This window comes from Bufo gargarizans, chromosome 3 (assembly GCF_014858855.1).
Source record: "Bufo gargarizans isolate SCDJY-AF-19 chromosome 3, ASM1485885v1, whole genome shotgun sequence".
In the NCBI taxonomy this organism is placed as follows: domain Eukaryota; kingdom Metazoa; phylum Chordata; class Amphibia; order Anura; family Bufonidae; genus Bufo; species Bufo gargarizans.
The window spans coordinates 309836692-309860934 of NC_058082.1; the positions used below are offsets into that span (position 1 = coordinate 309836692).

At 42.3% G+C, this 24243-nt stretch overlaps 1 protein-coding gene across 2 annotated transcripts in view; it reads right to left on the reverse strand.

Moving 5' to 3' along the window:
* Window positions 1-540: 540 nt before the first annotated feature.
* The window catches only part of IFNLR1 (interferon lambda receptor 1), a 99345-nt gene continuing 75642 nt past the window's right edge, over window positions 541-24243 (reverse strand). For both annotated transcript variants that reach the window (XM_044286134.1, XM_044286135.1), the window contains 5 exons: window positions 22718-22881; window positions 12641-12795; window positions 12220-12373; window positions 8919-9043; window positions 541-1964 (listed from right to left, as the gene is read on the reverse strand). In XM_044286134.1, coding sequence (XP_044142069.1) covers window positions 1272-1964; window positions 8919-9043; window positions 12220-12373; window positions 12641-12795; window positions 22718-22881 — 1291 coding nt within the window. In that variant the 3' untranslated portion in view covers window positions 541-1271. The remainder of the gene's footprint in view (window positions 1965-8918; window positions 9044-12219; window positions 12374-12640; window positions 12796-22717; window positions 22882-24243) is intronic.

Consider the following 24243-nt stretch of genomic DNA (forward strand, 5'->3'; position numbering starts at 1 on the left):
AAATTAAATACGGCATTCAGATAATGGATACACAAACATGCTTTTATTCTGTAAAACCAAAATAAATAAAAAAAATATAGACATATTCAGTATCGCTGCAACCTGCTCTATAAAAATATCACAAGATCTACCTTACATCACAAACATTTTAAAACCAAGCAAAAAGTCCAATATAGACCAGAATAGTACCAATCCAACGCACACAAAAAAAAAAATGAGCCCCTACTGCCCAAAAACAAAAAAAAAATGGCTTTCAGAATAGGCAGACACAAAAGTGTGATTTATTATGTAAACTGAAAAAAATAAAATAATATAGACATATTTGGTATCGACATGTCTTTGTCCTGCTCTATAAAAATAGCACATGATCTAAACCAGGCATTCTCAAACTGCGGCCCTCCAGCTGTTGTAAAACTACAACTCCCACAATGCCCTGCTGTAGGCTGATACCCGTAGGCTGTTCGGGCATGCTGGGAGTTGTAGTTTTGCAACAGCTGAAGGGCCTCAGTTTGAGGATGCCTGATCTAAACTGTCAGATGAACTTCGCAAAAAAACAAAAAATAAAAATGGTGCCAGGACAGCTTTTTTTTTAGATTGCTTAAATTTTTTTTTTTTTATTGCTTTTAAAATTCTAAGCATTCTAAGGTCTTTAGAAAATAAAGTGACGTTTACAAAATAATGCAACATAAAGTAGACACATGGGAAATCTAAAGTAATAACTATTTTGTGAGGTATCACTATCTGCCTTAAAAGCAGAGAAATTCAAATTTTGAAAATTGCAAATTACAGTTAAGACTATTTGTAGAGTTAGGTTAACAGAAACTATGCAATCCTGTATGTCTCCATGGTAACAGACAACAAACAAACCCTGTGTAGTCTGATCATTTGTACTCCCTTCCATATTCCTTCTTCCTTAAGCCTTGCTAATTTATTTGGTAGGTTAGCACTAGGTAGGGAATACATGGTTGGAAATATGACCACATGGGAACATTTACACATTTTGTTACCAAGGAAACACATAGGTTTGTGTGTATAGGACTGTAGACACAAAATAGGATCATTTTAATTAACATTGTCTACTCATTTTTAATGCTTTGGAACAACAATAAAATCCTTGTAGAGAAATCAAGACTCTTTCTGTTGTATTATAGGTGGTATACACACACACATACACACACACACACACACACACACACACACACATGCTTTATACCATCCATTGCAATATTAGCCCTAATCTGCCATAAATAAATATATTTGTTTCTCCATATTTAATATTTCCTTGACATGCAAGTCCTCAGTGTGTAGCCTGAACTGCAGTCTTTATGTGCGTTTTGATCTTCTGAAATAAATTTGGAATCAGACTTTTTATAGTCTGTATGGAGTGAGTCCAAGTCGTCCCCAGAGTCTGTGCAGTACTGGTTATCAGATTCCCCATCTGAGATGTCCATAGGATCATTATTGCCCCCTATACACAATGTATCAAAGAGCACGTTCCCTAAGGAATTAGAGACTGATGTAGGGAGACTGTCAAACCGGTTACTCTCAGAAATGGATGTAGAGGGAAACATTTGAACATCTCTTGAGACATCTATATTGATCTCATTAGAACAATCGCTAGTTTGATCATTCTTTGCTTCGAAGAACATGTTTGTGACTGATCCTGATGTATTTGGGCAGGTACAGCCAGATGAAGAGTGGTCACTGCTGGAACTGAACTCCAAGCCTTTAGAAGAAAAGTACAGCTGCCTATGAGGATCTAAAGTTTGCATAGAGGGTCGCACCATGTATCCTCGGCCTTTGGTTGGGTAAATATTGTCCCCATCATCATATATATCAGGAATCTGAAGTTTGGTTGAGAAGTCCTCTTCTGCCATATTACAAATGGTAACTGAATGATATATATTGGGGTCCAGTTCTGCCAAACATGGATTCTTCTGGCAATATTTGTTATTTGAAAAATCCTTTAAAAAAAAAGTATAGTAAATTAAAACCTAAATAAGAATGAAATGCAGGAATATACTTAAGGTTTGATTTAAGCTGGAGTTTTCCTCATTGTATAAATCTAAGTATTACTTTATTATGTATTTTGTAGTGTTTGTAGGACTTATCGCGCTAATATACAGGTGTAGTTCCATCCATGCATTGCTTGATGGGGTATCATATTTAGTTGTCATGCTCCATATATATTAGCATAGTGACTCTGTATCAGGAAAACAATATAAAGGTGGGCTGCCAGACTCATTTAACACTATGTCAGCCAGAAAACTGGTGCATATTATACCAGAAATCTGAGCTAGGTACCTTGCTGGTCGTAGATGTCTCTTTCTGGTACATAAAATGCCGAAATATGGACTAGAATTATAATTGCTTAACAATTTGGGTGGATTATATGGGGGTTGTTATCATGAATGCTGTAAGAATTGCCACTTCTAATATATTCCCCCAATACAGTTAAAAGGGGTTATCCAGTTCTTTAAAATACTAGATCGGCCGCGGTCCCACTCCCGGGACCCTTACCATTTGTCAAACACAGTTCTGTACGATTAGCAGTATCTGTTCCTGATTTTGCAGGTCAGTCCCATCCACTTGAATGGAATTGAGTTCTTCTTAGGCTACTTTCACACTTGCGTTCAGAGCGGATCCGTCTGGGGTCTGCCCAGACGGATCCGCTCATATAATGCAGACGATGGGATCCGTTCAGAACGGATCCGTCTGCATTATATTGTAGAAAAAATTCTAAGTGTGAAAGTAGCTTCAGACAGATCCGTCCAGACTTTACATTGAAAGTCAATGGGGGACGGATCCGTTTGAAAATTGAGCCATATTGTGTCAAATTCAAACGGATCCGTCCCCATTGACTTACATTGTAAGTCTGGACGGATCCGTTTGCCTCCTCACGGCCAGGCACGGCCAGGTGTCCGCCTGCTGAGCGGAGCGGAGCCCAAACGCTGCCAGACTGATGCATTCTGAGCGGCAGGGGCGTACCTAGAGCATTTGGCACCCGGGGCGAACCCTTTGTTTGGCACCCCCCCCCCCCCAAGAAAGTTAAGAAAACATGCACAAACTTTTTTCAATGTTTTCAATAATATTTATTACAAATTTTCGGATCCGCAAAACACATGCGGACGTCTGAATGGAGCCTTACAGGGGGGTGATCAATGACAGAGGGGTGATCACCCATATAGACTCCCTGATCACCTCCGTCATTGATCACCCCCCTGTAAGGCTCCATTCAGATGTCCGTATGATTTTTTACGGATCCACGGATACATGGATCGGATCCGCAAAATACATGCGGACGTCTGAATGGAGCCTTACAGGGGGGTAATCAATGACAGAGGGGTGATCACCCATATAGACTCCCTGATCACCTCCGTCATTGATCACCCCCCTGTAAGGCTCTATTCAGACGTCCGCATGTGTTTTGCGGATCCGATCCATGTATCAGTGGATCCGTAAAAATCATACGGACGTCTGAATGGAGCGTTACAGGGGGGTGATCAAAGACGGAGGTGATCGGGAGTCTATATGGGTGATCACCCCTCTGTCATTGATCACCCCCCTGTAAGGCTCCATTCAGACATCCGCATGTGTTTTGCGGATCCGATCCATGTATCAGTGGATCCGTAAAAATCATACGGACCTCTGAATGGAGCCTTACAGGGGGGTGATCAATGACAGGGGGGTGATCAGGGAGTCTATATGGGGTGATCAGGAGTGATCAGTGGTTCAAAAGGGGTTTATAAGTGACAGGGGGGGGGGGGTGTAGTGTAGTGTAGTGGTGTTTGGTGCTACTTACAGAGCTACCTGTGTCCTCTTGTGGTCGATCCAAACAAAAGGGACACCAGAGGACCAGGTAGCAGGTATATTAGACGCTGTTATCAAAACAGCGTCTAATATACCTGTTAGGGGTTAAAAAAATCACATCTCCAGCCTGCCAGCGAGCGATCGCCGCTGGCAGGCTGGAGATCCACTCGCTAACGCTTACCTTCCGTTCCTGTGAGCGCGCGCGCCTGTGTGCGCGCGTTCACAGGAAATCTCGCGTCTCGCGAGATGACGCGTATATGCGTCGCTGTGCGCAGCGCTGCCACCTCCGGACCGCACATCTGCGTTAGGCGGTCCGGAGGTGGTTAATAAAATAAAAACCTGCACCCCCTTAAAAAAAAATCACTTTCCATCTGCACCAAAAAGAAGAAAAATCCAAATCCCCATCAATAAAATGAACAAATCCTGCACCCCCCCCCCCCTTAATTACAGGCTGCACCCCCTTAAAAAAAATCACTTTCCATCTGCACCAAAAAGAAAAAAAATCCAAATCCCCATCAATAAAATGAACAAATCCTGCACCCCCCCTTAATTACACCCTCTCTTCTCCCCTTAATAACACCCCCCCTTAATTACACCCCCTCCCTCCCCACCTTAATTACACGGTACACCCCCCCTTAATCACACAATTATTTACTTTACTCGTCGTCTCTCTCACATTTATTTTGATGATGCCCGCCGTCTGGCCGTCCGACCGCTGGTATAATGGAGATCCTTCTTCTGATCCGTGAAGGCGGCGGCGCGGCGTCAGCGTCGTGACGTCGTCACGTCATGTTGCGCGCCGCCCGCCGCTGCAATAATCCTTCGCGTCGCGGCAGTGGATGGAGCCGGGGACGGGTGACTCCGTCAGGCACCCCCCTTGTGAGTGGCACCCGGGGTGGCCCGCCCCCCCGCCCCCCCCTTGGTACGCCACTGCTTAGCGGATCCGCATCCACTCAGAATGCATTAGGGCAGTACGGATGCGTTCGGGGCCGCTTGTGAGAGCCTTCAAACGGAACTCACAAGCGGAGCCCCGAACGCTAGTGTGAAAGTAGCCTTAGTTGTAATAGCACACACAGCCATTACTAACCCTAAGTTCACACTTGCGCGTTTTACAGCGCGTTCGAACGCGCTGTAAAACGCATAACCGATGCAAACCAATGCTTCCCTATGGGACTGGTTCACATTTTCGCGTTTTACAGCGCGTTTGAACGCTCTGAAAAATGCCCGACGCATAAACAAGTTCTTGAGCTTTTTTTGGCCGTTTTGTCGCGCGTTCCCGTACATAGACTTTCGGGAACGCGCGACAATGAGCGTTCGCTTGTCTCTGTATGCACGATTGCAAACGCCCGTACAATCGCGCATACAGAGCGCTCCTTTCAGAACGCTCAGGTGTGAACCCAGGGTAAGGGTATGGAGTTGTGCCTGATAAACAATAAAGGGGATGTGTGGTTACAGAGAGCTAGACCCCCACTGCCCTAATATTGATAGGCCAACAGGTTTAAAGGGAGTCTGTCACCAGTTTTATGGTGTCCTAACTAAGGGCTCATGCACACACAAAAGTATTTTATTTCCTTGTCTGTTTAGTTTTTTTTGCAGAACGTATGCAGAACCATTCATTTCAATGGGCCCGCATAAAAAACTGAAATTACTCCGTGTACATGTCCATTTTTCTGTTCCGCAAAAAAATAGAACATGTTCTATTATTTTCCGCATTACGGACAAGGATAGTCCTGTTATATTAGGGGCCAGCTGTTCTGTTCTGCAAAATACTGCCGTCATCCGCATTTTTTGAAGATCCGTTTTTGCAGACCGCAAAATACATACGGTAGTGTGCATGAGCCCTTAGGGTGACAAGTCTCCTTATCAAGATGCTGGGTCTCCTTTTTTTGGTTGTTCCAGCCATTTTGCCAAAATTGTGTATTTAAAAGGTCCAGTGCATAATGATGAGTCCCAAGTATTCATGAGCTCCTGGCTTTCCTTGCCCACCTGCTGCTGATTCATACAGAAAAAAACTGTCAGTCAGATGCAAGTGGGCGGGGACAGCCAGGAGTTTATGAATAAAACTGCTGACAGGTTCCCTTTAGAGAACGGAATAAAACCTATTTTAATCCCTTGAGTCATAACTTTTTTATTTTTCCATGAACATAGCCATATGAGGGTTTGTTTTTTGTAGCCCAATTTGTACTTTCTAATGGCACTATTTAATATTGCAAAAGATGTAGTAGGAAGCTGGAAAAAAAAATCAAAATGGAGTGGAACTGGAATTTTTTTTAATTTCATGGGTTTTGTTTTTACAGAATTCCCTATGTGGTAAAACTAACCTGTTATCTTCATTCTCCAGGTCAGTATGATTACAAGGATACCACATTTATATAGTTTTTCTTAATACTAAGAAAGTAAAACATTGAAAAAAATAATAATAATCTTTTCATCGCCATATTCTGACCGCCATAACTTTTATTTTATAATTGGGTCTATAGATCTACGTGAGGGCTCATTTTTTGATCTGTAGTTTTTATTGATACTATTTTGGCATTTGTATGAGTTTTCAATAATTTTTTAGCGATAAAACTCTAATTTACCACTGTCATGAAGTACAATGTGTCACGACAAAACAATCTCAGAATGGCTTGGATCCAAAGTTATTACCACATAAAGTGACATGTCAGATTTGCAAAAATCAGCCTGGGATTTAAGATGAAAAGTGGCTTGGTACTGAAGGGGTTAATGTCCAAGATGTTTATTTTTTTTCATTATTTATTTTGGGGAAAGGGGGTGCTAATTAACCCTGGATGTCTGCTGTATGTAACAGTGGAAACCCAGCGGCTATGGCACCTGCTGAGCTTGTGAGTGGGCACTATGTTTAAAGTGAAAGCTTTTGCCATCTACTAGAAGATGCGACTTTTTAAATAAAATTGTCGCACAACCCCACACAAAGCAGACTAACAAAACTACACCACCCTAGGAGTGGAGTTTTAGCAAATTTTTACCTTAAAAAGGCGAAACCACATAAACTGGTGAAAAAAAAAAACAAACGCATAAAAACACATAGCTGATTGCACACATTTGCCCCTGGTCTCTGCGGTTTGAAACAGAAAATCTGAAAATGGCTGGGCAACCTAAAGCTACCTGTACACGCTCAAGTTTTGATGAGGGTTTCTCGTTTTAGGTTAAAAAACTGCATCACAAAAACTGAATGTGTATGGGCAGCCTAATGCTAAGGCTACACTGAGACATTTGTTGCGCGACTCCTTGACGCAGAAAAGTCGTGCAACATTCTTTATAAAGAATGGTGTCGCAAAAAAATCTATCCTAGTTGGATGGATCACAGTCGCAGCATTTCGCAGTGCGACACCATTGACTATCATTACAAAAAATGTGCAACATGAATATCATGTGACATGTTGCAATGTACAGTAGTTGTACCCTCTTTGTCGCACGACTTTTTGTCACACAGCACATGTCGCTGTGTAGCCCTAGCTTAAGGCCTCTTGCACACAACCGTATGTATTTTGTGGTCCACAAAAAACGGATCCGCCAAAAATTCGGATGACGTCCGTGTGCATTCCGTGTTTTGCCGAATGGAACAGCTGGCCCCTAATAGAACAGTCCTATCCTTGTCCGTTATGCGGACAATAATAGGACAAGTTCTATCTTTCAGCGGAACGGATATACGTAAATACAGAAACAAAATGCTTGCGGAGTACCTTCCGTTTTTTTTGTGGACCCATTGAAATGAATTGTTCTGTATATAGTCCGCAAAAAAAAAAACGGTACGGACACGGAATGAAAATACGTTTGTGTGCTAGAGGCCTAAAGCTGGGTCTATATCTAGATTTTTTGTAGCACTTTTAACTATCAAGTGACAGCAGCAGTGCACAAGATTGCATACAAGTCAGTTCAATGAAAAGAGCTACAAAAAGTCTAGATGTAGCCCCAGTGTAAAACAATTTATGCAAACCACTTTCTTGAAAAGTAAATGGGGCACATTTACTAAAGTGTCGCTGCCTGTTTTCATGAGTAAAAAGCCTGTTTACGATTGTCTTATTTACCAACAGTCTTTGTGCCCGTTTTGACTTTTTGACTGATGGGGATGTGGAGTCTCAGCCCAGGAGGAGCGTGCTTGGTCTCTGCTGGAGGGCAGGCCTGGCCACTGGATGGGGACGTTCCTAAGCACTGTTCAAAGAAAACAACGCCCCTCTGGACACCTTACTGCCTAATTTGTATATCATACAAAGAAGATTTTCGCAGGATAGAAAACAAGAAATGCTGAATAAGGCCTCATGCACACGACCGTTTTTCAGGTCCGCATCCGAGCCGCAGTTTTTGCGACTCAGGTACGGACCCATTCTCTTCAATGAGGCAGCAAAAGATGCGGACAGCACTCCGTGTCCTGTCCGCATCCGTTTCTCCGGTCCGAGGCCCCACAAAAAAAATATAGCATGTCCTATTCTTGTCCGTTTTGCAGACAAAAATAGGTATGCCTACAATGGGCCGCAAATTGTGGAAGGTACAGGGGCGGCTTCCGTTTTTTGCGGATCCGCGGTTTGTGGACTGCAAAAAATGGAACGGTCGTGTGCATGAGGCCTAAAAGGTATATCAGGGAATGAGGTAGTATGTCCTACATGACAACAGTTTTACTTTATTAGTGATAATCCATGTGACAGATTTCCTTTACCCTGGGTTCACACCTGAGCGTTCCTCAAACGCGCGTTTTACGCGCGTTTTTGTCGCGCGTTTTTATGCGCGTTTGTGTCATTGACTGCAGTGTCCTATGGCCACAAACGCGCTTCAAAACGCCCCAAAGAAGCTCAAGTACTTGTTTGAGCGTCGGGCGTTTTACAGCGCGTTCGTACGCGCTGTAAAACGCCCAGGTGTGAACCCTTCCCATAGGGAAGCATTGGTTTTCATGTCTTAAGCGTTTTACAGCGCGTTTGAACGCGCTGTAAAACGCTCAGGTGTGAACCCAGGGTTAAGGTATAATAAATGTGGTGCAAATTGAATGCAGACTTTGCCAATACGCCAGTTATTTTTTTTTTTTTTCTACTACTGTGCCCCAATACATTTTCCATTTAAAATATTACACAGAGAACTCTTGCAGAACTTACCAATGCTTGAGGCATCTTGAAGGTTACTCTTATCTTATACCAGACCAGACAAGTTATAATAGCAATACCACTGAAAATTAGAAAAAGTGCTGGCACAGCAAGTAATACTGTGTGATCGCGCCCATCTAAAAAGAAAAGATGTAATATTTTACATAAAAAACATCACACAAACTAGTAGCAAGGACAGAATGGAGAAAAACCTATTAAGACCTCATGCATACAACCGAAAATTTGTATCTGTGTGCTGTTCACTTTTTTGCAGATAGCACCCTGAACCATTCATGTCCAAGGGGTGTGACACAGTGAAGGGTATGGTCTGGGTAAACAGGTATTTTCCCCCCAGTGTGTGCTGCTGAACTGATTTGCAGCCAGGTGGGGTCAAACACCGAACTGGATTTTAAGTGCTGGTCTGGGTTTTGGCAGCACCGAGCTGTCCTTAAGAGACAGCTAGTCTCACAGCAAAGTGTGTGTGCTGGGATGGGAGGCTTGTGCCGTGCTGGAGGGCCGAGACCCGTGTTTAGGGGAAACAGGCCCCCTAAAAGCCTGCTATGGACTGCTGGAGGCAGAACTGCCAACAAGGTGATTTTTTGCTATGTAGACTTTCCATTGTGTGTGAACTAACACCAAGACTGCAAAGTGATGTTTTGTTTTTGCTTTATGTGTGAATAAATATGGAAGTTTGATTTAAGAACTGGTAATTTGCTTCTGTACTGCATCCGCACACCCTGTCTACCGGAGCGAATCTCCAGAGGGGCCATGCACAAATCTCTATTTTTTGCAAATACATGTGGCCAAATTATAGATCATGTCCTATTTTTCTCCATACAGTGGATGAGAATTGCCCTTTCTATTGATGGGATTGAGAAAAATGTGGAATTTGCATTGAAGTTATCCGTATTTTGCAGAGCCGTTGTTTGTGGACCAGCATACAGATACAGCCTTGTGCGTGATCAGTGATTTCCATCATTGATTATGTACCAAAACCAGGAGTGGATCCTACACAGAAATAAGGTATAATTGAAAAACGTGCACATGTTTTTCACCCACTCCTGGTTTTGGCTTACATTCACTGCTGAAAATCGCAGATCCAACACTGACTGTATGAAGGCGACCTAGACGTACAGTACAGACCAAAAGTTTGGACACACCTTCTCATTCAGAGTTTTCTTTATTTTCATGACTATGAAAATTGTAGATTCACACTGAAGGCATCAAAAATATGAATTAACACATGTGGAATTATATACATAACAAACAAGTGTGAAACAACTGAAAATATGTCATATTCTAGGTTCTTCAAAGTAGCCACCTTTTGCTTTGATTACTGCTTTGCACACTCTGACCTGGCCTCCACAGTCACCGGACCTGAACCCAATCGAGATGGTTTGGGGTGAGCTGGACCGCAGAGTGAAGGCAAAAGGGCCAACAAGTGCTAAGCATCTCTGGGAACTCCTTCAAGACTGTTGGAAGACCATTTCAGGTGACTACCTTTTGAAGCTCATCAAGAGAATGCCAAGAGTGTGCAAATCAGTAATCAAAGCAAAAGGTGGCTACTTTGAAGAACCTAGAATACATATTTTCAGTTGTTTCACACTTGTTTGTCATGTATATAATTCCACATGTGTTAATTCATAGTTTTGATGCCTTCATAGTCATGAAAATAAAGAAAACTCTTTGAATGAGAAGGTGTGTCCAAACTTTTAGTCTGTACTATATATATATATATATATATATATATATATATATAAAATCATCTCTACAGTGTCATACTGGGGTTCCTTGGGCCCACCAGAAGAAATTATTCTTGGGGTCCAACCCCCATATTCTCAAAAAAAGTCTAAAAGGTTTTGATCTAGGGCTCATGCACAAATATATTCTTTCCGTGTCCTTTTTTTGCGGGCTGGATGTGGAACAATTCTTTTCAATGGGTAAACAAAATACGTTTCTGTATGTCCGTATGTCAATTCCGCAAAAAAATAGAACATTTCCTATTATTGTCTGCATTACGGATAAGGATAGGACTGTTCTATTAGGAACTGACCCATAGAAGTGAATGGGATGGCTCAGCGCTGCTGTTGCGATGGCGAGCAGGTACAAAATGAAGAGAATGCTGCGCTGACTCGGTGCACGCCTTCTCTTCAAACAGATGATTGGCGGAAGTGCCGGGTATCAGACCCCCGCCAATCTAATATTGATGAGCTATCCTTAGAACATGTCATCAATAAAAATAACTAAGTACATGTTCGTTAAATAGGTTATCCCACAAATGTCTACCAATCAGATGGCAACTAGGGGTGACTAAGCCAGTTTTCCCTTACACCAGTTTTTGTTAATCTCCCCATTATGTCTGCATCTGTTTTTAGTCAAAAAAATGCTATTTTAGACTGTCTTATTTTTTTCAGTAACATCTACTACTGAAATTGATCCTGTTTTGGAGGCTTTTGTGCCTTGTTTGTCTATTTTGAGTCTTTAGACTAATTCAGACGTTTTCTAACTTTTGTAACTTTTTTCCAATCTGTTTATGCACTGTAGGTGCTTCTTTTTTTGCATCTGAATTTGTCCCGAAAACAGTCTAATTTCTACTTCACTCCAGGACTTTTTTTTTGCATTAAAAGTCGCACTTCCCAGGAGACGTACAACTTTTTTCCGCAAAGGTGCAACCTTTTTCATGTGCAAATAAATTAGAGCAGTCTAAGGCCTCATTCACACTTGTTTGGTCAGTGATTTCCATTAGTGATTTGTTAGCCAAAATCAGAAGTGAAGCCTACGCAGAGATAAGGTATAATGGAAAGATCTGAACCTGTTCTGTGATTTTTGACCTGCACCTGGTTTTGGCTCACAAATCACTTACCGAACACTGAAGTGTGAACGAGGCCTAAGTGAAAATGAACCTAACTGAAAAACAACCACCAGAGGTCAGACTAATAAAAATACGCCATCAACAGCTGTGCGACTTTTAAAAAATACTTGGCAAAAGAGAGACAACCGAATGAAATACGTCTGTCTAATTTTATGGGCAAAAACAGACAAGCTTGATAAATTTGCCCCAATTTATTTCAATGGTGTCACAATGCAGCATGCTGCAACTGCAATGTACTATTTCACCCTGCACAATCCAGCTTGGTACAAGTTGTCATAGTGCCAAAGTAGGGGTTGAGGTATATGTGGTGGCACATATATAATTAACTCAGCGTATGGGATGTACATCGCTTTTGGGTGCCAGAAGTCAATTTTCTTTTAAAAATAATCTGATGTACTTCATTCACTGCTCTCTGCACTTTTTTTTATTTTATTTTTTTACCTTTTGGGGTGAAATTGAGGCAAATTGGACAAGAGAAGTTGCTCCTTTTAACATTACCAGTCGTAAGTATTGTTTTGGCAGTAACACAATATTCTCCATTGTATCCAAGAGTTTTGATTGTGATTGGAGGCCCATCCAGTTCTTGTTCTATGACCTAATAAGAAAGAGCATATGAAAAAGAAGAAAATCCATTCAATGTTCAAAAGGCAATTCTGCCTACATATAAAGGTACATGATTTGCACCAACAGCTATTTCACGATGTGAAGTAGAGTTGTTGAATTCTGGCATCTTGTTACTCAGTTAAATCCGCTTATAGCTATGAGATTTTTACATTTAGTTATCTCTTAGAGCTGTTACAATTGTGGTCAATCCTCACATTAATGTTTCTGTATTCAGTGTGCTGAAATGTATTATTTATACCTCATTTGTATTGTATTTATTCTGGATCATCACAAAATATTTCAAAGTCCTATAAAAGATGTATGGTCGTACACAAGCTGGCATCTGTGCCAAGGCCTTAACAGTTATATAGTCATCTCCTTGATTTACAGTTAGATTTGGAGGGTCCGGGTCCACTGCAAAGATAACAAAGTATGCATTACATTCCATTACACATCCATTGAATATAACTTTTGCAAATCCCAACATGCTTAACCACTTCAGCCCCGCTAGCTGAAACCCCCTTAATGACCAGGCCACTTTTTACACTTCTGCACTACACTATTTTCACTGTTTATTGCTCGGTCATGCAACTTACCACCCAAATGAATTTTACCTCCTTTTCTTCTCACTAATAGAGCTTTCATTTGGTGGTATTTCATTGCTGCTGACATTTTTACTTTTTTTGTTATTAATCGAAATATAACGATTTGTTTACAAAAAAATGAAATTTTTCATTTTCAGTTGTAAAATTTAGCAAAAAAAACGACATCCATATATAAATTTTTCGCTGAATTTATTGTTCTACATGTCTTTGATAAAAAAAAATGTTTGGGTAAAAAAAAAAAAAATGGTTTGGCTAAAAGTTATAGCGTTTACAAACTATGGTACAAAAATGTGAATTTCCGCTTTTTGAAGCAGCTCTGACTTTCTGAGCACCTGTCATGTTTCCTGAGGTTCTACAATGCCCAGACAGTACAAACACCCCACGAATGACCCCATTTCGGAAAGTAGACACCCTAAGGTATTCACTGATGGGCATAGTGAGTTCATAGAACTTTTTATTTTTTTGTCATAAGTGAGCGGAAATGATGATTTTTTTATTTATTTTTCTTACAAAGTCTCATATTCCACTAACTTATGACAAAAAATAAAAACTTCCATGAACTCACTATGCCCATCACAAAATACCTTGGGGTGTCTTCTTTCCAAAATGGGGTCACTTGTGGGGTAGTTATACTGCCCTGGCATTCTAGGGGCCCTAATGTGTGGTAAGTAGTTTGAAATCAAAATGTGTAAAAAATGACCTGTGAAATCCTAAAGGTGCTCTTTGGAATGTGTGCCCCTTTGCCCACCTAGGCGGCAAAAAAGTGTCACACATGTGGTATCGCTGTACTCAGGAGAAGTTAAGGAATGTGTTTTCGGGTGTCATTTTACATATACCCATGCTGGGTGAGAGAAATATCTTGGCAAAAGACAACTTTTCCCATTTTTTTATACAAAGTTGGCATTTGACCAAAATATTTCTCTCACCCAGCATGGGTATATGTAAAATGACACCCCAAAACACATAGCCCAACTTCTCCTGAGTACGGCGATACCACATGTGTGACACTTTTTTGCAGCCTAGATGCGCAAAGCGGCCCAAATTCCTTTTAGGAGGGCATTTTTAGACATTTGGATCCCAGACTTCTTCTCATGCTTTCGGGCCCCTAAAATGCCAGGGCAGTATAAATACCCCACATGTGACCCCATTTTGGAAAGAAGACACCCCAAGGTATTCAATGAGGGGCATGGCGAGTTCATAGAATATTTTTTTTTTTGGCACAAGTTAGCGGAAATTGATTTTTTTTTTTGTATTTTCTCACAAAGTCTCCCTTTCCGCTAACTTGGGACAAAAATTTCAATATTTCATGGACTCAATATGCAGGGGGGTGATCAGGGAATCTATATGGGTGATCACCCCCCTGTAAGGCTCCATTCAGACGTCCGTATGTGTTTTGCGGATCCGATCCATGTATCCGTGGATCCGTAAGAATCATCTGGACGTCTGAATGGAGCCTTACAGGGGGGTGATCAATGACAGGGGGGTGATCAGGGAATCTATATGGGTGATCACCCCCCCCCCTGTCATTGATCACCCCCCTGTAAGGCTCCATTCAGACGTCCGTATGTGTTTTGCGGATCCGATCCATGTATCCGTGGATCCGTAAAAATCATACGGACGTCTGAATGGAGCCTTACAGGGGGGTGATCAATGACAGGGGGGTGATCAATGACAAGGGTGTGATCAGGGAATCTATATGGGTGATCACCCCCCTGTCATTGATCACCTTCCCCCCTGTAAGGCTCCATTCAGACATCCGTATGTGTTTTGCGGATCCGATCCATGTATCCGTGGATCCGTAAAAATCATACGGGCGTCTGAATGGAGCCTTACAGGGGGGTGATCAATGACAGGGGGGGGGGTCATATATCTTCTATATGAGAGAATCTTCATATAAAAGAGAGGATAAAAAAAAAATATAAAAATTATATTATCCTCCAGGCGGACATAAAAAACGCCTCTAAGTTCTTTTATCAAGTATCTTAACTTGATTTGTGCAAGCAGTGAAACAAAGGGACAATTGTATGTGCAAAATATATAATTGTTTATTATAAAAACCAAGAATATAAAAACAATACAACTGCAAAACAAATGATAAAGTTACAAAGTAACACCCAAAATGTAAAAATGTACCACACGGTGGTGTTGACACACCCCTATCTGATCAGCACAGTATAACTTGGTGATTTATGACAACCAGTGTCATACTTTTAACAAACGGACTCATGTACCAAGAGAAACTTAGGATCTTCTGTTATCAAACAGGCTATAACAATAAAACACGGATTTACAGGAAAATAACTGTTATCCCTTAACTCTGTTTTCCTATGACCAATCAAAAATATATGATATTAATATGATAAAATATTCAGCTCGGCAATCAGACTAAGAAAAAATAACTTTCCAAGGGTTTAGTCCTCTTTTCAAATAATGTCAGATCTTCTATTAACAATATGCATCTTTGCTAAGAGAATAATCAGCATTATGGAGGCACCTAAGACTATATTCCCACAGTATGGGAACTCTTGGCTATATACTGAGAGAAATATCTTATTAATATCATGAGTAGTAAACAAGATATACGTTACGGGTCAAAGGCAGACAGAGTTCAGATGGGACCAGTTCTGAAGAACTTTCCTAGTAATCCAAAAAGTATAATCCAAGTTTCTTCTGGTAAAGTTTTTCTTTTTGAATGAATGGTTCAATGGATATATGGATCTTTTTCCTCTTTCTCTAGTTCTCTTTTTTTTTTTTGCTACCCCGCACACGAGTAATTATTCCCCCCCTTATCTAAGAATCATCCCCTTTAGATTAGGGATTCCCAATCAGGTGAGGTGGGTGTACTTGCATGCTAATAACATCATGACGTCATATAACTCCTAATATGGTCAAGAACAAATAATGAAATAATATAATATTGTCCATCTGCCTCCAGATGGCACTGCGGTATTGTAAATGAACATCACAACTTTTAAGCATTAAAATTAAATATCTAATAATATGTTTTCAGGACCTTGTTGACCTTTCTATACAAATCATTGAGGAAGGTCTTTCCCTGACACTTTTAATTACCTATATCCTGGACTTGTTGGAGTTGACTGTCTTTTCCTATCTTTTTGAAATATAGTTTGACTTGATGAAAATTTTATATAGCAGCTTTGATGCTTGGCATTGGAACTTGTACATTTCACTTATCTACATCCATGAATAACTATTGTTTTGAAATAACATTTTCTCTTCTCAGAAAATCCAATTAACATAAACTTACTTGTTTCTATACCTTCTACAATACCTTCTAAATGATGAATACATGGTATAACACACATATATATATATATATATATATATATATATATCGATACATTGTTACACATAGATAATACATTATATGAATTATTGATTAACATGTGTTGTAAACAAAATATACCATGCAGAGATATATATAATATAATTATGAATATATAAATTGAACTTCATATAGCAGGTGTGCCTCAAGGACCTGAAACCTTATCAAATAACCTTGTTCCCTCCAGACATATATGTTTTAGGGAGTTGACTTACTCCTTACAGATGGTCCCATCTCTTTAGCAATAACTTTTAAACACAATGTCCGTTTATTTTCACAATTATTTTTTTTATTAATTGAACTTGCCATGAACTCATCTTGGCTTCCTCAGCCACATAATAGAATTTTGGTTCAGGCTGATTTTATTCTTAAAGGCAATGAGATGAGCATACATTTTGATCATAATGTCATTAGATAATATTGCATATGTATGAAAATGCACAACAGGGGTGATCAATGACAGGGGGGTGATCAGGGAATCTATATGGGTGATCACCCCCCTGTCATTGATCACCCCCCTGTAAGGCTCCATTCAGACGTTTGTATGTGTATTGCGGATCCGATCCATGTATCCGTGGATCCGTATAAATCATACGGACGTCTGAATGGAGCCTTACAGGGGGGTGATCAATAACAGGGGGGTGATCAATGACAAGGGGGTGATCAGGGAATCTATATGGGTGATCACCCCCCTGTCATTGATCACCCTCCTGTAAGGCTCCATTCAGACGTCCGTATGTGTTTTGCGGATCCGATCCATGTATCCATGGATCCGTAAATATCATACGGACGTCTGAATGGAGCCTTACAGGGGGGTGATCAATGACAGGGGGGTGATCAATGACAGGGGGGTGATCAGGGAATCTATATGGGTGATCACCCCCCTGTAAGGCTCCATTCAGACGTCCGTATGTGTTTTGCGGATCCGATCCATGTATCCGTGGATCCGTAAGAATCATCTGGACGTCTGAATGGAGCCTTACAGGGGGGTGATCAATGACAGGGGGGTGATCAGGGAATCTATATGGGTGATCACCCCCCCCCCCTGTCATTGATCACCCCCCTGTAAGGCTCCATTCAGACGTCCGTATGTGTTTTGCGGATCCGATCCATGTATCCGTGGATCCGTAAAAATCATACGGACGTCTGAATGGAGCCTTACTGGGGGGTGATCAATGACAGGGGGGTGATCAGGGAATCTATATGGGTGATCACCCCCCCTGTCATTGATCACCCCCCTGTAAGGCTCCATTCAGACGTCCGTATGTGTTTTGCGGATCCGATCCATGTATCCGTGGATCCGTAAAAATAATACGGACGTCTGAACGGAGCCTGACAGGGGGGTGATCAATGACAGGGGGGTGATCAACGACAGGGGGGTGATCAGGGAGTCTATATGGGTGATCACCCGCCTGTCATTGATCACCCCCCTGTAAGGCTCAATTCAGACGTCCGTATGTGTTTTGCGGATCCGATCCATGTATCTGTGGATCCGTAAAAATCATACGGACGTCTGAACGGAGCCTGACAGGGGGGTGATCAATGACAGGGGGGTGATCAATGACAGGGGGGTGATCAGGGAGTCTATATGGGGTGATCAGGGGTTCATAAGTGGTTAATAAGTGAAAGGGGGGGTGTAGTGTTTTGTGGTACTTTACACAGCTACCTGTGTCCTCTGGTGGTCGATCCAAACAAAAGGGACCACCAGAGGACCAGGTAGCAGGTATATTAGACGCTGTTATCAAAACAGCATCTAATATACCTGTTAGGGGTTAAAGAAAATCGCATCTCCAGCCTGCCAGCGAACGATCGCCGCTGGCAGGCTGGAGATCCTGTCTCTTACCTTCAGTTCCTGTGAACGCGCGTGCCTGTGTGCGTGCGTTCACAGGAAGTCTCGGCTCTCGCGAGATGACGCGCCGGCGCATCACTCTGCGCAGAGCTGCCGCCTCCGGACCGCGGATCTGCGTTAGGCGGTCCGGAGGGCGGTTAAAGGTGTTGTCTGAACGTACATACCGATGACCTATGCTGATTGTTGGGTCCAACTCCCAGCACCTCTATGGTCAGCTTTTGGAAGGGGTTGTGGTTCTCGAGCATGAGCTGTGGTCTCTTTTTCAGCTGGTGACATCATCAGTCACATGGTCTTTCTGCAGCTCAGTCTCATTCAAGTTAAAAATAATTGAGTTGCAATACCAAGTACAACAACTATACAATGCATGGTGCTGTGCTTTGTTTACTATAAAGAGGCTGCAGTGCTTGTCTGAGCACAGTGCTGCCTTCAAACAGCTGATTGGCGGGGGTAATGGGAGTCAGACCCCACCAATTTGATACTCATGACCTATCCTGAGGATGTCATCAATAAGTTCTGTATACCTTTAAACAAAGGAAATTTAAACAAACTCAAATGCTAAAAGTAAATGCTTTTGACAGTGATAGCAACTTTATGGATATATAGTTGGCCACTAGGGGCAGATAGGAGCAATTTGCATGTCTTTGCCTACTGTCATCAGGTCTTAGTGACACAAAAGAGATGAAGGGGAGTTACTAGATTGCAATGATCTGTGTCATTCCTGCCTTCCGCTACAATAGGAAAACCACATCTGACCATAAAAAAAATTATTGTAAATTTGGGTAATATAAAAGATAAATATAAAAACAAAAACAGCATTAGTGTAGGATAGTGTCACAGTGGGGAGTGGGGGAAACCCCCCACTGTACAACGAAGAGCGGGAAGAGCAACTAGGCCTAAGAGATAGGATAAGGGAGCAGGTCACCTCCTATTGCTTTCCTAATCCTGGCCCTTTCTTCTTACCATATGAGCGGACCTGGATGGTAGGACGGCTCATACCCAGGAACGTGGGACCTTGAGTCGCCCTGATAATCCCTCAAATAAAGAAAGGGCTGAGACGACCTGTTCATCCCAGACACTGATGAACAGGAGTCTCACTGGCTTAGCTGCCAGGGAAGGGACAGACAGTGCACAGCTACTGAATCGGCAGGCAAGTGCCCAGAAACAACATGCACTTACCTGCCGCGGCAACAACGACAACTGGAGCCCCATGTGGACAGGATGCATGGCTGCCCCCCTGGCAGAGCTGCACACTGACATTTAGTTCCCCCTCCGGGGAACCCTGAGACCCGATTCCGGAGGCACAACACACAGGGAGCATGTCTAGCAAACATGCTGGACTACAGACACCAACAGACCAGACATGTAACAACCACTAGACAAGACAACAACCACCCATACATAAACATCACCAAACATATGCAAGGGTAGTGAAGGGAAGGTAGACAACGAGATGGCATAGAAAACATCGGAGAGACATCAATATCCCACTAGGTGGCCCTCAAGGACTGGGCAGATAAAACACCCAGGAAAGGAGAAAAGCTCCAGCCCCAACAAAGGCTGGCGTACAACTGACTCCAGCCTGGAAGCCGCAAGTGATAAAACCCTAGTGGCCACACCAAGCCAGGAAGTTAACCCCTCCAGCACCAGACAGGGGAGGAACCAGGAGAAGGGGAGCAAAGCCCACACATGCTACAACAACAATGCGTTGCCCCTGGCAACCAGCATGTATGGCTAATGTGTCACGGCCCACAACAATGACCGTGACAGATTTTTATGTTACTTACATTTATCGATGAGAGCTAATCTTGTGAAGTCTCAAATAATATTAGTGTCCCTTTATTGCAAAGATGTTTTTAATATCTTAAAGGGGTTGTCCAAATTTTGTGAGTATTTGAGCGGCACGTGACCCCAGAGATGTGACCACAGATGGTAGATCATCACTTCTTGCCCACCAAGTGAGGGGGGGAGCCTCAGAGCTGGAATGGATTGGCATTCATTAGAGTTTTTTTTTTCTTATTTCTTCCAGGCCTTCACTAAAAAAACTTTTGTGGTCAGACAACCCCTTTAAGGCCAAGTTCAGTTATTTGGTCAGTTATTGCCATCAGTTATTGTGAGCCAAAACCAGTAGTGAACCGCCTCAGAGATCAGCTCAGATCTGCATCTGTTCTGTGTTTTTGACCTGACCCTGGTTTTGGCTCACAATAACTGATAGAAATAACGAACCAAATAACTGAAGTGTGAACTCAGCCTAAGGGCTCATTCAGGCGGCCATATGCTGTCCGCAAAAATGCGTATCCGTTTTTTTGCGGACAGTTCAGCATGTCCGCAAAAAAACGGATTGCATTCAGTTTTTTTGCTGATCCAAAGACTTCAATAGGGACATGTCCTGATTTTTACTGACAAGTATAGGATATGATTAAATTTTTTGCTGAACCATCCAATGGAAGAAAAGGGCCCCATAGAAGTGAATGTAACAGCATCTAATCCGCAAAAAAACGGATCTGCATTTTAGCGGAGAGCATACGGCCGTCTGAATGAGCCCTAACGCTGATTTGAGAAATCAAATATTCTATCAAACCAGAGCATAGCAAACCTTATAGTATAAATATTGTAACCAGGTGTGTGGAAAAGTGCTGGAGGGGGTGTATATTTCACCCAGAGTCCTCAGCTGGAGGAGATAAAAAGAATTCAGAAAGCTGTATTTGCTTCAGCAAAGTGTAGTTTGCTGGAGTTGTTTTGTTCAGACTCTGTTGTGTGCAGGATTTTTTTTGACTGGTAGGTAGGTTTGGTAGTGGGATTTACCAGTCCACACCATTAAGGTTGATTTACAAGTGCAGATTATTGGCCAGATGTGCCCATCTAAAGGTGTTGACGATCACCCAACGAATGAGTGAAACACTCTTTCATCGGGTGATCCTGTCGTTTGTGGAGGCACCTAAATTATCGTTTCTGGGCAGCAGACCGTGCTATCAAAATCTGCTGCCCATAAACAAAGCAGCTGTATGAGGACGAGTGATCGCAATAGTGATACTTTTTCCTCATACTGCGTAGGTGATAGCTGCATGTAAATGCAGTGGTCTACTCCACTGAATGAGCAGCCGACTGTCTGGAAGGAACGCTTCCTTCCCAACAATCTGCTGCTGCTCGGCGCGTGTAAATGCCCCTTTACTCCAGCCCGGCTATTTTCCTTGGCCTGAGGAGATCCCAGGTAGAGCTACTCGGATTGTTGCTGGGGAATAAATAGAGGCCTCAGAGCTTCAGTCAGGGTCAGAGCATGGTGGCTGTTGGACCGTGTGGCTATGCAAAGTCATATCCCTTCTGACATGCTGAAAGCATAGGTGAGAGAGAAGTTCCCTGTATAGTTAGCGCTCAGACGGGCAGGTGTTCATTTCTTGTTTTGTGTTATGCTTTTTGTGCTCTGGCTTCACCCAAGTGATGTTTAAATTGGATGCCTTGTATTGTGTTGCACTGGATGACAACGAAAGCACCCCCGAAGTCTGAGAATCTGTCATTGCCAACCAACTGCAAATACTCAGATTGCTACAATGTATATATGAGATTAAGGGCCTTTCGGCCAATGGTAGTGGTAGTCATTGTAGTTGTAAAATAGTAGTGATGAGCGGCAGGGGCAATATACAAAATTCACGATATTTCGCGAATATTTGGTAGAATATTCTTCATATATTCGAGAATTCGCAAATTCAAAATAAATTTCTTGATCGGGAAAAATCAGCAATGTAATATTCGTGTAATGCGCTCTTAATACAGGGGTGGGTCACTATAGCAAAATTTTTCAAGCTGCTAGAAGTTTCCTGAGACTTGAGAACATGGTTGGCACGGCAGAACATTACAATAGCTTTATATGCAGATAGAGTGCTCCAATATATTCGCGATTGCGAAATCGGCACCAATGATGCAAATATTTTGGCGCAATTTGTTCAACTTCACATTTTAACAGGTCTGACTACTTATTAGTGATTGGTGCACTAAGTATTGTTGTGAACTTGTGACATCACAGCACTATGTATGTGTGTAGCATGTATGTATGGAAAAGCAGAACCTATCAGCTACACTATATCAGGATATAACACACATATATATTAAACTAACTGACACAGGAAAGCGGAGAGCACAGCAATAACACTGCTGTCTCTCTCAGATCTGCAAGATACTGCATACAAGGGCTGCTGGGGAGGTTCTTATATAGTAAGGGGTAGGCAACTTTCCTATTGGTTGCTAGGGATGTTGCTAAGCTCAGACAAAGACATTGCAGCCTTCTCATTGGCCCACAAGCAAGAAGGGAGGTTACTGTTGAGAAAAAAATCTAGAATATTCGAAATTACGAATATATATCACTATATTCTAAATATTCTCGAAGTGACGATATTTGCGAATAATATCGGCACTTCGAGAATATTGCTATTTGAATATTCGAGCCCAACACTAGTAATGAGTAGTAGCAGCAGTAGTAGTGTCCTAAATGAATATACTGTATGTAAACATATGGAAATAGTGGATAACTGAATTATTACCTACCTGTAAACATGTATTCTATATTTTGAATTTGAACCCATGGAGATCTGGCAGGAGAAACAGTCCGCACCTGTACGGTGTGGTTCCAGTCCCAAAATTTCATAAGGATACAGCTAAAGTTACACTCTGTAGCGGAGATATTTTCACATGTAGGGACCGGTGTCCATCTTAAGAATGAAACAAGTGAGTGTTTAATCAGATTTAATTTAAAAAAAGTTGAATAACCGATATGGGTTATAGAAGTAACAGAGCCCATTTATAAACCTATAGCAGACAATCAAGCACACATCGGTAACACATTTATAGGGTTTGCCATATTAGCACATTTAGGCTGCTTTCACACTAGCGTTCGCTGGTCCGTTCGTGAGCTCCGTTTGAAGGGGCTCACGAGCGGACCCGAACGCCTCCGTCCAGCCCTGATGCAGTCTGAATGGAGCGGATCCGCTCAGACTGCATTAGTCTGGCGGCGTTCAGCCTCCGCTCCGCTCGCCTCCACACGGCCAGGCGGACAGCTGAACGCTGCTTGCAGCGTTCAGCTGTCCGCCTGGCCGTGCGGAGGCGAGCGGATCCGTTCAGACTTACAATGTAAGTAAATGGGAACGGATCCGCTTGAAGATGTCACCATATGGCTCAATCTTCAAGCGGATCCGTCCCCCATTGACTTTACATTGAAAGTCTGAACGGATCCGCTCAGGCTACTTTCACACTTAGGCCTCTTTCACACGGGCGTCATGTTTTTGGCCCGGATAAGAGGCGGGTGCGTTGCGGGAAAATGCGCGATTTTTCCGCGCGAGTGCAAAACATTGTCATGCGTTTTGCACTCGCGTGGAAAAAATCGCGCATGTTTGGTACCCAGACCCGAACTTCTTCACAGAAGTTCGGGCTTGGGATTGATGTTCTGAAGATTGTATTATTTTCCCTTATAACATGGTTATAAGGGAAAATAATAGCATTCTGAATACAGAATGCTTAGTATAATAGTGCTGGAAGGGTTATAAATAATAAAAAAAGTTAACTCACCTTTTCCTCTTGTTCGCTTAGATCCCGGTCTGTTCTTTAGCTGTGGGCTGAATGACCTGAGGTGACGTCAGATCACATGCTCCAATTACATGGTCCATCACCGTGGTGATGGAGCATGTGATCTGACATCACCACAGGTCCTTCAGCCCACAGCTAAAGAACAGACCGGCATCTACGCGAACAAGAGGAGAAGGTGAGTTAACTTTTTTATTATTTTTAACCCTTCCAGCACTATTATACTAAGCATTCTGTATTCAGAATGCTATTATTTTCCCTTATAATCATGTTATAAGGGAAAATAATACAGTGAATAGACTGTCACCTAGAACCCATGCGTGAAAATCGCACCGCATCCGCACATGCTTGCGGATGCATGCGATTTTCACGCAACCCCATTCATTTCTATAGGGCCTGCGTTACGTGAAAAACGCACAAAGAGGAGCATGCTGCGATTTTCACGCAACGCACAAGTGATGCGTGAAAATCACCGCTCGTGTGCACAGCCCCAT